The sequence below is a fragment of the Daldinia caldariorum genome (genome assembly GCF_022478825.1).
Source record: "Daldinia caldariorum strain CBS 122874 unplaced genomic scaffold F4812scaffold_2, whole genome shotgun sequence".
Taxonomy (NCBI): domain Eukaryota; kingdom Fungi; phylum Ascomycota; class Sordariomycetes; order Xylariales; family Hypoxylaceae; genus Daldinia; species Daldinia caldariorum.
Genome location: NW_025953038.1, coordinates 2,046,062 through 2,060,363, shown reverse-complemented (window position 1 = coordinate 2,060,363; position 14,302 = coordinate 2,046,062). Strand labels below are relative to the sequence as shown.

The 14,302-nt window shown below is 46.0% G+C and overlaps 3 protein-coding genes across 3 annotated transcripts; 2 read left to right on the top strand and 1 right to left on the bottom strand.

Annotated features, from left to right (window-relative positions):
* Positions 1–638: 638 nt before the first annotated feature.
* Positions 639–2,403, top strand: F4812DRAFT_455708 (velvet factor-domain-containing protein; the record flags this gene model as incomplete). Its single annotated transcript, XM_047936869.1, has 3 exons — positions 639–653; positions 819–975; positions 1,043–2,403. 3 exons carry the CDS (start codon positions 639–641, stop codon positions 2,401–2,403), a joined length of 1,533 nt encoding a protein of 510 aa, XP_047793916.1.
* Positions 2,404–3,430: 1,027 nt separating this feature from the next.
* On the top strand, positions 3,431–5,624 carry F4812DRAFT_185207 (uncharacterized protein). Its single transcript, XM_047930064.1, has 3 exons — positions 3,431–3,483; positions 3,559–3,698; positions 3,804–5,624. Exon 3 carries the CDS (start codon positions 3,853–3,855, stop codon positions 5,437–5,439), a length of 1,587 nt encoding a protein of 528 aa, XP_047793915.1. The 5' UTR covers positions 3,431–3,483; positions 3,559–3,698; positions 3,804–3,852; the 3' UTR covers positions 5,440–5,624.
* Positions 5,625–7,347: 1,723 nt separating this feature from the next.
* On the bottom strand, positions 7,348–9,607 carry F4812DRAFT_455706 (bifunctional 6-phosphofructo-2-kinase/fructose-2,6-bisphosphate 2-phosphatase; the record flags this gene model as incomplete). Its single annotated transcript, XM_047936868.1, has 3 exons — positions 7,348–8,205; positions 8,263–9,088; positions 9,159–9,607. The coding sequence occupies 3 exons, from the start codon at positions 9,605–9,607 to the stop codon at positions 7,348–7,350; spliced, it is 2,133 nt and encodes a 710-aa protein (XP_047793914.1).
* Positions 9,608–14,302: the final 4,695 nt, after the last annotated feature.

Below are 14,302 nucleotides of genomic sequence, written 5' to 3'. Positions count from 1 at the left end.
ATCCACACACCTGGCATTCTCCCCTTCTCTGGGCGCCCGGCCCGGCTCTTCTCTTCCCTCTCTTTCCTCACACATCTAACTTTCCATCCCATTATTCTAACGACTCCGACGACAAACTCGACAGCACCGTCTACCTTCCTTCTTTGTGGACCTTGTCGTCGGCTAGAGTCAAAGATACTTCCGGCTGTCGAACTGAGTCGATCCCGGTCATTCACGAGTCAAGGCAGCGAGGCATAGTCCCGGGAGCAAGCAACGTTTAAAAAAATAATCAGGTCATCTGTTTTAAATATCTACCGCCATCGTTCCGACCGTTCGCACCGTTCTCAAGTTGCCTCGCGCTAGAAGCCAGCGTTCTGGGTTCCTACCTAAACAAACTTCGCACCTCGACCCAGTTGGACGGTTTTCCTTTTAATCGGTTTCGCCAGCTATTTTGTTTTGTTTTATTTCTTCATATATGCACACGAACAAGTTGAACCTAATTCCGCTTGTCTGGTTCTGGTCCTCTTTTCCTGACGGGCCGAGCTTTTGGGACTGTGGGATTACTGGTAGGATTTAGTTTGGGAAATACATCAAATTCCCATTATCAAAACCTGCGGTTTTTTTATAAAGAAATTATATTCTGAAATAGAATATCCATAATGCTTCCTATTCAGGTATGTTGCAATTTATAGTCGAACTCGATAATATTATTGAGAATCCCATTCTCTTTGACTGCAGTTTTATGCGATAGGTTTTTGGGAAGGGGTGATTATTTGGAATTATCTGGTTCTGGTGGATTTTCATATTAATTGCATATACTGATTTTAATTATGATCTAGCCCGAGTCTAATCTGGTGAATGTCATAATTCCTCAGGCGGAAACCAAAATGTGTGCTCGCGAGCATCGCATTACGAGAGGTGGTCGACATTTATGGTACCAATTGGAAGTTTTACAGCAGCCCGAACGTGCGAGAGCATGTGGCTCCGGACCCAAGTGTATGGAATGCCACTCAGAACATTTCTGACCAATGCCAAGTTCCAAATGTCACTAACCAAGAAACAGCTTCTGCCGACCGTCGACCAGTCGATCCACCTCCGGTTGTGACTTTAAGGGTTTTTGAAGGAGAGCATTTCGAAGGTGCTAGGGATATCACATTCGACTACAATGTCGACTTTTTCTGTTACGCTTCACTTGAGCACGCTCGTCCTATGGCCCACGGCAGAGTGCAGACCCCTGCAGCTACGTCGCCTCCCGTACTTACTGGATTTCCTGTGTCAGGATGTTGTTACCTCGACCGACCCGACCCAGCTGGATATTTCTTATTCCCAGATCTTTCAGTCCGTCACGAAGGCCGCTACCGCTTGGTTTTCAGTTTGTACGAGTTGATTAAGGAGGAGCAAGACCAGGACCGAGACGCACCTCTTCAGGACCCCGATGATGGCATGTCAGATCTTAGCGCAGGGAATGCCAACCACCGAATGGACCTTAGGTCAACCGACTTTATCGTTTATAGTGCGAAGAAATTCCCTGGATTAACCGAGAGTACCTCGTTGAGTCGTACGGTTGCTGAGCAAGGCTGCCGGGTTCGAATTCGACGAGATGTACGTATGAGACGTCGCGACACCAAAGCATCTGCCGCTAGCGAATATGAAAACAATGCGGAAGAAGAGTATGCCCGACGCCAGAGACACAGAACACAGACACCGGAGGCCTACCGTGCTCGATCCATGAGTAACTCCAGTATGGATCGGGCCTCGTATGCACCTGAGCATCCACGACGCCCTTCCAATGCTGAATACGGTCCACCGCCGTTGTATCAAAGTGGCCAAGCTCCTTCGAATATGCTGAATTTTGGACACGGTGGAAATGGGGGTTTCGCCCAACCTTATGGACCTACGCCATCTTCTAGCCAATCGACTCCTGTGTCTCCTGCAGCATCGATATTTCCTCAAAATGCCAATTTCCCACCACCGCCGCCGTCGCCCAGTTATGCACCTCCCGGCTATCCTCATTATGAATCCCCAGTTAGTGATCAGGATCTTAGGAGAAGATCTTCTTCCAGTTACTCCACGATCTCTGTCAAACCAGCAGCCCCTTATCCTATCTCGCGAGCACCTGCTAGGCCACTTACTTCCTCGTCCGTGGGACCCATACCTCCGCTATCTTCAATAATTGCAAGCCCGAAGATGGCCCCGAATTATTATCCCGATCGTTCCGGCTCGATATCAGCACTTCCTAGACCGACGTATCCCCACATTGAATCTCGGCCTGTGAAGCGCTCTATTGACGAACTTTCAACCAATTCTCAACAGGGCCGTAATGTCAACGGCGACCGTCCCACAATAGACTATGCCGGGGTACCGTTCTACAGGCGGGCCGACGGCTCACAACGACTAGCCGCTTTCCCCGATTCCATGGCGTAACGATTTTAGCATGTTTACGGACGTTTCTCCTAACAATGTCGGTTGTCTACGACGGCGTTGAGTGTTGGGCGGCGCCCATGACATTTATATTTTGCTTTTTGTATATACTCTAGGGCTGTACTTGATTGATAAGCAACGCTTTTCATTCTCATATTTCTCGTTCTTCTTTTTTAACCTTACCACTCATTCGCATCACGTACATTACTTTAGCATATCGGCCTTGGTCTACCGGATGTTTTGCGGTGATTACGCATTTCCCCCCTTTTCGCACACAGATACTTATATCATTGGATCGCTTAGAAATTACTACGATGACAGGATTCTGCATTCAACGAGGCAGATGGTTACAGGACGGTGCTGAACTGTTGGGGTTGGTTCACCGAAGGCGCAGCAATGACTGTAGAGCAATACCCCGATGAGTTGGCAGTTGACGGTTGGCGATATCAACAATCCCGTTATTACCTAGGTTGGAATTAGCTTCGGATTTTCTTTTACGTGTCTGAATAGGGATTTAGTGAGTACAGCGGTGCATTTGTATACCTAGGTAGTATACCTCTTAACACACATACACGGACAATTACAACAAATCTATGAATTATCGTCATGCACGTTTGTCCGAGTTTTTATTCTGTGGCTATGATCGACAAAACAATAGGAACCAAATATGGATTTAGCTTGGAGATATGTGAACTAATGTATGTATGAACTGTTACCAAGTGGCGGCCATTGCATTGTGTACCAAATAATTTCAGCGTACGGAACGGAACCCCCATAAGTCTCCCCATAGGCGTACCCAGCTTTGCCCAGCTTTACTTAGCTTTAAGTGATCCAACCTCCCAATATCGCACATGGTCGGCCCAAGTACATAAGCTGGCAGCCCTTCTATTTTTCTTCTCGGGATTCTTCCCTAAGCGGTTTCCAAAAAGAAAAAGACGAAACAATTTAACTTGTCTTTTGCCTCAAAAGGGCTTTTCTTGTGGCGGTCCTTCAATTCGTTTATGGTAATTGATGCTCGATTTGGGAGTGCTAGCTAATTTCATGGTTGCTCTGGTTGCCCGGTAGTTTCATGTACCTCCCAAGGTAGGTTAAGCGTCCCAAGGCGTTGATAACTAAAATTCATTTTAACCCGTTCGACTAACGTATAGTTAACCCTAGTTTTGCCTAACTTCGCCTAGCTCGGCGTAGGCTTTGCATAGGTACCAGGTGGGTAGGTTTGCATGTGAGGACTCGGTTGCCCCCCGACCCACTTGTAATTCCAGCTGGGGTAGCAACGGATTGGCTGCAGCTTTGACAATGTAAACATTCCCCATTCCATCCCATCCCATCCCATCCTATCCCAGCTTTAACTTAACTCTTCCCTTTTTCTCCTCTTCGTGACGTTCCTCTGATGAATCCTCTAGTCGCCAGACTTGCCTTCTCGAAGCAGCACTCATCAAAGTCGTTGCCATTATGGCCTTCGATACCTTCGATATCTCTAGGCCCTCAACACAAAATGGCGGCTCACGTCCATCTACTTCACGATTCGTGGAGGGATCTATGAACGACCGAGTCAGCGCTGCACCGCCAGCACAATTCCTCGGGCCTAATCAGCTCAGGGAGTACGAAAGGCAGTTCTACGCCGGGCCGTCCATATTTCAACGAGAAGCACGCAAGACACGTCGCCCGTTCTCTGAGAGTAATCTATCTCCGCAAGCGAAGATAGAAGAGCATACTATTACTCATAGGAAATCAACGGGCTTCTTCGGCCGAGTTCGAGATGCCTTAGGATGGAGTTCTTTCTCTTCCTCCTCCTCCTCCTCCTCCTCCTCTTCTTCTTCTCGGAGCAGCACTGGCTCGCATAAGATGGAGCAAGTGAGAAAGCATAAGAGTCTTCAGGAGCCCATCCAGCGACAGTCCCCTGCAGCACTGAGGTCGGAACATCTTCGAGCTGCTAAATCCCACTCCGAGATGTACAACATCCCGCATCTACCTAACTTGGGTAACGGTAACACCCGCCCATCGCGGGAGGATGTCTTGGAATCATACAACCAACTGATGGCGAGCGGCTTCTTTCAAGCTCATGCCATACACTCCACACGCCACGCTGCTCCAGGGAGCCGTGGTCGTGACCGGTATTCTACACCACCGATGCCTTCCATCCCAGGCTCTGGACCTTGTTCTCCACAACCCCCGCCGCGTACATCTTCTCTAGACGCGACTAAATTCTTCAAGGCTGCTAGGATGCCTAGATCGCCACTGAGCCTAAACAAGGCGAGCTTTGACGGACCAAGAATGGAAACATTGGAGCCAGAGGACGAGCCAGTGCGTGCATCATGCACCAGTGATACCCAACGTCCTACTCTCCATAGCCGCAAACGCAGCAGATTAGACACCGAAGACCGAACGAGCGTCGAGGCGCCCGGAATGTCTACGTCATCATCTTTTGTCGAACCGCTTAAGAGGGTGGCAAAGAAGTTACGCAAGATGCCGACTCCGCTTAAAGATCTACGTATGTCGGATAACGTCTTCCAGCTCCCGCCTTCGCCCACGACGTCCGCCCGTGGTGCTTCATACTTGAAGGAGATAGCCGAACGCATACGATCGCCATCCCCACCATCAGTGCCGGTAGCAGTAGCGGTACCAGCACCGATACTAGTACCGGCATCGGCATCGGCACCTCGACAGGCGGTGGGCAGACGAGCTGAATCAGCTGAGCCCCAACCTCCTCGTAGATCTCTCTCCAATAGCAGCCGCGATGCTGGTAGACTACGAAAGCGTGGCAAGTCATCATCCTTACGATCACGGGCTTCGTCGACAGAATCCGAGAACTGGGAAGTTCTTGGAGACCGTTCTTCTATGGAAGACCAGAATGACGAGCCCGATGCATCCCCCTTACGATCACGAGAGCTCACTGCTCTGAGCATCGTGCCCGATGTAAACCGTGGCATTCCCATGGTTCCGCGCATCCCAGATCAATACAGCTATCACAAGCCTCGTGTTTATTATCACCAAGATGAGAACACGGCGGCCAACTGCTTTTACGGAGAGGCGTTATAAGGGTTTTTATTCCCCGTGACAACTAACCAAGCGGCAGAAGCGAAGCGGACACCAACACCACCACGATTTACGACTTTCTGGATTCGTTTGCATGATGATTATGATTGATACGACAAAGCAGAAAAAGCGATCACAGAACCATTTACTGGGAAATCGCGCGGCGTTTTAATTTCCATTCCGGGCGGATTATGTTACGAATTTCCTTTCTGTTTCTTTTTTCTTTTTTCCTCCTTAATGATGACGAAAAGAATATTGGTTATGAGATGACGACTTTTTCCTTCTTGATTTCCCCCTCCTGTTTACTCCATTACAAATACCAATAACCAACAATACCACCTTGCGTTCCGGGATTTCGAATGGAAAACTGGCGATGGATATACCTCTTTTGCGAAACCAGATCGACTTTATACAATTATTTTTTCCGGCGTCAACGTCAACGCGGCATTCGTGTGAACAGAAAAGAAAAGAACAGAAAAAAAGCAACACCTTCCTCTCAGGCGACGGGCGCAACGATTGTTACGGAGATGAACAACTAACATACATAGTGTTCCCTCGAACTTCTCTTCCCCGGTTGTGTCTGTGTCGTGGTTTTGGTTATAAAAAGGCAACCAACCAAACCAACTAACGGCTTGTTACGGAACGGATTTGCACTCAAAAAAAAGCAGAAAAAAAGACACTTGTAATAATATTAGGGACGAATGGGTTGTTTCTATAACTCCTTTTTTTTTGTTTTGAAAAGAAAAACCAGCTGCAATTAAACGGCTGTGATGACGATATGGAATGAAATTACTCTTTTTCAGGATGAATGAATTGTTCATAAAACCCCCTTTTTTTAGCTTAGCTTAGCTTAGCATCATGAACCTGGTGTTGCCTTGCCCTCCTTATTTACTACCTACCTAAAACTATCTACACAAACTCGTGTTAGGTTAGTTAGGTAGGTAGGTGTAAGTGAGAGAGAGGTACACTTGAATTAAAGAATTGTCTATAGCATATATGTATGACTTGGTGTCGAGGGCTCAATGTGAAATGTGAAATGTTGTTTGTGCTTTGTCGATGTTGCTTATGATTGACAGGTAAATAACCTAAGAGGTTGTTTAGGTAGTCAGGTCAGAGATCAGAGATCAGATAGCAATTTGTAATAATACGGCTTTGCAGTACCGTACTGCCTGTATTGTACTTGTACAATTTGGAAGCTCGTTTGCTCTTACATCATTTCCCGTAGTTACTAAGTCAGCCTTGGTCTTACTTAAATCGCGAGAGATATTATCAAGTTTGCATTTTGTTAATAAGCACTCATTTCCGAGCGAAAAGCAAAACAAAGCATAACAGTAACGTTGGCACCAGCCAACCCTAACAGGTATATAATAGTACTATTTATTACGTCGAGACCAATGCTCGTCAACTAAACTAGACTAAACTACAATACAAGGGTTTGCGCATACGTGGCCGTGAGCACGTCGCAAAGGCTCGCGATGGAGACCGAGAGAAATGATGAGGGAAGATAAAAAACAAAAAAAAAAAGCCGTTAGGGCACCCTCTTGCCGCGGCCGAAGAATGCTGTCCATCCCATCCGTCCATAGCCGTTAACCCTTACCACCCCTCTCCTTTGCTTTGATGTGCTGTGCTGTGCTGTGCTGTGCTGCAATCCGTCCAAACTCCTGAAGCATGCAAATCCCGGTTCCCCCGGTTCGCCCCCTTTTCCCCCTTCGTATGAAAAAAACACGCCACTCGGAAGTCATATGGAAAGACGAGAGCGTAAAAAACAAAAAGCGGATGCTCTCAAAAGTGACCCGCCGGTTCTCGTGGTATCATTGCCATCTTTGACTGAATAACATAGTAATGAAAAATAGTGTTACACTGACGATGAGTGGAAAAAAAAAGTATCAAAAAATGCCAAGCGCGATTCTTTTAAGCGCTGCGGTCCACCGTTCTCGACGGTTTGTAGTCGGGGATTTCGTCAAACCAACCATTCGCTTCGTTGTACTTGTACGCGTGGAACTCAATACCGTATGGCTTGGGCTCAATAGCATAGAGCATACCCAATGGCATATCTAGGTCTGCGATGTCGTCCCTGGTGAGGTCCATGAAGTACGCCATTAGGACACGACATACAGAACGGTGTCCAATGATCATGATGTGGTCCTTGATTCGCTCAATCTCTTGTACCATGTCCCGAAGACGGCCGATGACTTGGAGATAACCTTCACCTCCAACGCCGGGGTAAACGTATTGCAGCTTGTCCATTTGGCGTTTGGTATACTCATCAGTGTGAGTACGGGCGATCTCCTCATATGTCAAGCCTTCAAACTTGCCGGCGTTAAGCTCGTTGAGCATTTCCCAATTCTTGACGTCATAATCCTCGTCTGCTTCGAAGTACTCGGCCGTCTGTATACTGCGTGTCAACATCGATGTCCACACGCAGAAATTCTTCTCATCAAGCTCGCGGCTGAGATCAGGATAAGGCGGTGACTGATCCCCCCGTACGGGAGGGAATGATGCCTGCGCAATCTTGTTCTTTTGCTCTACCAACCATTCTCGACGCTTTTGTGTGACGAACTTGTACAGACAGAGACTGTAATAGTGCCCGCGGTCAGTCAGTTCGGAATTACCGCCAATCTTGCCCAGTTTGTTATCCGTGGATTGGCCATGACGTGTAATCCATATTTGTCGAGGCGATAGGTTGAAAGAAGATAGATAGTTGGCAATGCTATTGCTGAGAAACCCGCCTAGCCCATAGTGGGTAAGTTTCTTGCCGACATCCGTCATCTGCACTTCGAGTTAATATGTTGCTGAGATATAATAGGCTTCCATCCTCTTTCTTACCTTGATGTATTGCATCTCGTGCTCTTCTTCATAATCTCCCAAGGGGACATATGCACTCTCGTAGGCCTTCACGCGCTCCTTGAAATCTTCCAATGACTTGACGGGGTCTTTGTCCTTATAATCAGGACCGGAAAGTTTCAAGCGCATGTTGGCTTCCAGGAGCTGAGGATTTTTACAGACGCTCTCGATAAACAGAATGCCAAGTTGGGGCTCCCTAGCTTTGATATGATCGAAGAGTTTCTGCCTGCGTTCGATTGTGCTGTTCGTGGCATCGAGAATTCCAACCGAGCCCCCACCACTGATTAAATAATCTAGCAATTCATTCAGGGTCTCAATGGCAATTTCGTCTCTCAGCTTCGACGCTTGCTCGTTGTTGGGATCGAAGAATTTGGCGGACTGATCCATAGGCTTTGGGGCGGGGTCATCCTGATCCTGAGGGGAAGACCTCTTCCGAGCCGGGGAATCAGTTGGTGGTTGAACACCGTTAACCAAGATTGTCGTCGAAGGAGTTGGCATATCCATGGAGCTATCTTTGTGATGCATGGTTGGCGGACTTACAGCCGCGACACGTCTTCGATTACCGACGTTGAAGATCCGAGTATTGTGTTGTTGCCAAGAAAGATATCTTCGAAGCTTCTTCGTAATATATGATTTGCCCCTTGCCGGCAGACCAACCATAATAATGACAAGTTTTGCAGCGACATCTCGGTCGGCAATTCTTCCATCAGGAGAAACAAGCGATCGAGTCATGCCAGGTATACTGAGGGTTGTCGCATGAGGACGAACTCGAGGAGTCTGGGAACCGGAATTCTGTCGGAGGGGAGGACTATTCCAAGTAGTTAGCATTTGGACATTCGAAATAGAAGATTAATTAAGTAGATGATTGGAAAACTTACATTCGGGGCGAAGTCGGAGCAGTAGAGGAAATACTCTTTGTGTAGGGAGAATCGTTAGACGAAGGCGCATACTCATGATGAAAGGCGCCTCCGCTAGGCCCTTCATTCAGGGCTCTGAGCGCACTAGCCAGGGACGAGGGGTGCGCGGTGGGATGCGCAGAGGGATGCGCAGCTGGACCAAGACTAACATGAGGAAGGCTGTTGAGCGTAGGTGGTAAGAGCCCAGTTTGGATAGGTGTTCCTTTGTGAGATAATGCAGGACTGTCCCCATTTAAAGAAGTAGGCGTGGGTGGTGATGCAGATGCATCATCTCTCTCAACAGTCGCTGGGGCGACATCGAAGCTTGTAATGGGAGGATCAGACTCAGTCGCAATGATTTGCTCCGGCGGCGTAGGTATAGACCGAGGAATCGACGAGTGGGAAACGTGAAGCTGATGATGATTATTCATCGCCGCTCGAGCAAGCGAGGATTGTTGCGATTGTGATAGTCTGCGTATGGGTTTGTGATCTAAAGGAGAAGGAAGGGGAAAAAAAGAGGCAGTTGTTAGTAGTTGATAAGTTGTTTTAAGTGTTCGTAGTTAATACTAGGTAGTAAATGAAACCAAAATGCAACCGATTATCGGGGCACCGAGTTTGGAACGCCAAGTAAAGAAATGCGGCTGCGGCTTCGATGCTATTTATGCAATCTTATAGTAATAAACAGGGATTAAAAAGTGATTTTTAAGGTGGGTTGATGTGACATGTGCTTGACGTGTGTTTTTTTAGGACTGGTGACGACGAACAGGGAGAATTGAAAAGAAACCTTGAAAAAGGGTACTATGCACGAGTGTTGGGAAACAATCAATGTAATATACTATGTGATGAAGAGGGGAAAAAGAAGAAAAAGAAATATTTCAAAGTAGTGATATAGTAAAAGTAGTTATTGAAAGTAATTAGAACGTACCTTGGTAGCCAAGAGAATATTGATGTGCCATGGAATTGCTGGTGCTGCTGCAGTCAAACGGCGCAACAACTCCCAGAGGACCAGTTCCTTTTACGTGAAGACGGGGCGTCATAGTTGCTAAGTTTTTCCAGGTGTCTTGCTTCCAGACTTTTCAGGGTCTTAACCTCAGCTGGTTTAAGGTTTTTTTAGCATAGATTGGTAGATTGGTAGATTGATAGATTGCTCGGTATTGCAGGCGGTACAGTACCGAGAGATACAGTACCGTTCAATATTACCTAGAAGGAGGGTGGGAGGCTGCGAGATCGGCAAATCGGATCGACCTAAAAGGTAAGGTAATGCTGGAACAGAATGTAATTGTGCAGTAGGTTGCTGCACACCCCCCCGAAAAGCCCCCAAAAGCCCCAAAAGGCTACTGCGTTTGCCAATTGAGAGGAACTCCTAACCGTCGTACCCGTCTTGTCGGTTTTCTGGCACTGCACTAACAAGGTCGCTTAATATTTTTTTCGGTACTGTAGGAAAAAAAGATAAAGATAAAGATAAATAAACTGATAAACTGATATAATATTTAATAAAATATTTGTATCAGTTCACCACCTCACGTCGCTCCCTAACCAAGTTCCGATAGAGAAAAAAACTACAAGTCGTACCAATCGCACGTGGGAAGATGTGAGAATAAATAATACTGTGAAATGAAACTGTATCGGAGATCGATGACGGTATTTTTTTTTTATAAAAAAAATTGCAATGCTCGAGATGAAGGTGAAGGAGAAGACCGAGAATAATGCGACCGAGGTAACCGACCTGGTTAATAATAATTTTTTTTTCTCTCAGTCTTCTTAAGCCTCGTTTCAAATCTTCTGATATCACCTTTTTTTTTTCTCCTGTCAGAAAAAGAAGCCAATAGAAATAGTGGCTCCCTCTCCTCTATCTGTGGGTCGAAAGGGTGGAAAAGGTCGATTGAGGTCGATCGAGGTGGGCGCAAGTGGGCTGTTGTGGACTTTTATGATGTCGTTCTAAGACTGGCCCTAAGACTGACTTGTTTCTAGCGGTTGTGTCGTTTGCGTCGTTTGCCTGATCCTTTAACGTTCTGACGTTAACACGTCTCTGCCCGTCGTCGTAATATGTGGTAAGGCTCTGTTTGTCCACCATGGGGGCTGCGCTCAACAGTTGGCCCGATTTTAATCTTGGCAGACCTCTGAGATATGAGAGATATGAGAGGCCAAGACAAGCTGTGTTGCTGGTGAGGCTGTATCTTTTCACTTCCAAGATACCTAGACAATCCCAGACGCTCAGTTTCTTGGTCGGGCACAGCAGCCTGTTATTGCGTGTCCCTGCTGTTTCGAAGCTTTGATGGCTGAGATGGAGTTAAGACAGCTTGCGAGGTCTGATAGGATGTAACAATCTCTTATGGTTTAGTAGGTTAGGTAGTGCTCGAGCTAAGAGTCAAAGCTAGACTGAATAGGTAGGCACTTAAAGCAGTGGTCGCCAATTTACAGAAATCCAATTTGCGAAGCCAGTGGGGAGGAAGAGGAGAGGAGAGGGTCATTGTATAGTAAATTTTTGTGTGTAAGTGTATATAGATGTGCCTTTGTATAAAATTAGGTTGTCCGAGTATGTAATATTTCTAATAAACCGCGCATTCATACCAGGTACCTAGCATAGTAGGTTCAATCATAAAATTTAAACCTAGTGAATAGATAGATATACAAATTACTATGAAAAGCAATCGTATCCGTTTAGACTAATAACTGTTATTGGTTCTTGGGGTATTGCGACCGGAAGAGGCTTTTAGGATGCGTGTCATGTAAGTGCTGCTGCTACTGATTCGCTGATATTGAACCTGCAACGTAATTATCGCGCAACGGGGATTACACATACAAAAGCTGTTTCGCCAGCGTTAAAGCATAAGAGAGCGAAGACCGGCAAGTTGCTCGCTACCTACCTAGGTACCTAAGTAGGTATACGTATTTCCTCATCGAGTCTCGGATTTGTTTGTTCTAGTTGTTCTGGTTGTCCCCCCCTTGCACCCACCCAACCACAACTCCAAACTTGGCGATATCTCTCAACTTATCCCCAATTCCCAAGTTAATTTTTATTGTCTTCACCTCGGCGCCGAGACGGATGTAAGCATATAAGTTAATCCTCATATGCAGGGTGAGAAATTTACCGGAGATTCGTCTCGGCGAAGGCTTTTTTTTTTTTTTTTTTTTTGGATTTCGATATATAGAAAATGATATAGGAGACTTACCGGACAATGAACCACGCCCGACCAACCCCGAGGGGGCTGAAAGCAGATACCCCAATGTTTCTCCAAGGAACGCCTATCAAACTAGCCAGCAAACCCCTCACGATCTAAGATCAGCGTACTTCTTAGATCCAATAGTCGTGGGGTTGACGTTCTAAGACTTGTGCCACACTTTGTTGAGCAGCATTGCGATTTACAACTTTACTACGTAGTATAGGTCCAGGTGTATGCAGTGTCTTAAAGGTTAAAAACTGTTACTTTAGCCCGCCTCTAAACCTAATCACATGGTTAAGGCGGTTGCATATGACATCTATCGTGTTCATTGCGCCCATTCCTTCAACGTGTCGGGCAGGCAACCTAGGCGATGTACTGCAACGTAAAGCTAGGGAAGCGATGCTGACCATGTCATTCTATTATAGCCTGTGTCTTGGTTAGCGGTGCCAATAATGCATTGTCTACGGTGTCTTGAGCTATTAAGTAGGTGGGTTAGTGTACGGACGTCTTCCAATAAATACCTCACAAACATCACCTTAGAAAATTACGAGTCCACGTGCTGGATCAGGAGCGCAGCATTCGTGGGGGAATAGGGGGTTTAGAGGTTAGATTAGATAAGGGTGACGCTGCTTAGAATGTAACATACTTCGCGCGTAGACTTAACATATACCAACCACCAGCCTCGTTGGTGGGTGGGTGTAGGAAACCCCACGGCCGTGTGTGCTCTTACTCGATGACGGAAGAAGGCACTTTCGTAAGCGTAGTAGGTATAGCAGGTATAAGAGAAGGTGTACTATAGGAAAAGAAACAGGAGTGGAGAATATGAGTCTCAAGATTTGAGGTTCCTTGATGGAGTTTGAAGTCTAACCATGCCTAACCATGCTCAACCCATCAAACTCAAACTCACCTGAGCACAGCGCCACGGCATCGTACAATACAATGCTATCTTTTTAACCATCGTACTATAGTTGGGCTCATCATCGTTGCCAGATTCTTATCTCCACATCATAACTTTGAGGCTTTGACATGCCATGCTCATCTGACGAGTTTTAGAGTCGGCCCTAATCTTCACGCTATCAGACTCAGGGCTAGAAAATGAGGCTCCAAAGCTAGGCCCCTCTAGATGTTAATTAGATAGGCGTATTTACGTACTAGTGCTGTCAACGTAAACTCGACGACGCACCATTAAAAGGGGTGCTGCACTTTAATTAAAACATTGACAAAATTAAAGACATAATGCGAAATACTTCCAAGGAGGTGATATTTCTATATGTTCTAAAATATTTTCTAATATTCATAAAGTTTTATAAGATTTTATCGCTTCTATTCCTCTTCTAACATGCAACAAATATTGGGATAACCTCTTATTAATATTTCAAATGTAATATATTAAGACGAGCATCGGGCAAAGGGTGAAGAGTGAAGAGTGAAGGGTGAAAACGTGAAAGGATGTAGACCAATGATAAATAGAAGACTCAATTAAATTCCAATTGGTTGGCCTTTAGGTATGTTTCACGGGAGATATTGAGAGTGACTGAAAGGATTGACCAATCACATGACTACAGATGCTGTCACTCTGCAGCAAGCGGCATACCTATAATGTACCTAGGTAGGTACCTGGTATTATATTGTGTATGTGCCTTTCATATACATTCATATAATGTAGAACATTCATTTGACGTCCTTTGAGCTACCTACGTACTACCTATACCTAGTACGTACATGCAGGTACACTCATTGACTCAACCTTTTGTGCTTGTGCTAAAGCCGGCACAATAGTTACCTTACATTAGGTATCTACCTAAGGTACCTGGTAGGTTACCTATGACAGACGATCTACGCATAGAAGGACCCTGAAATATGTAGAGTTCTTATCGATAAACCCCACTAAGAAATTTATCTCTGGGCAAGTGGTTAGCATGTATTGTACAATACCTGCACAAGTTCGCAACTTCAACTCAC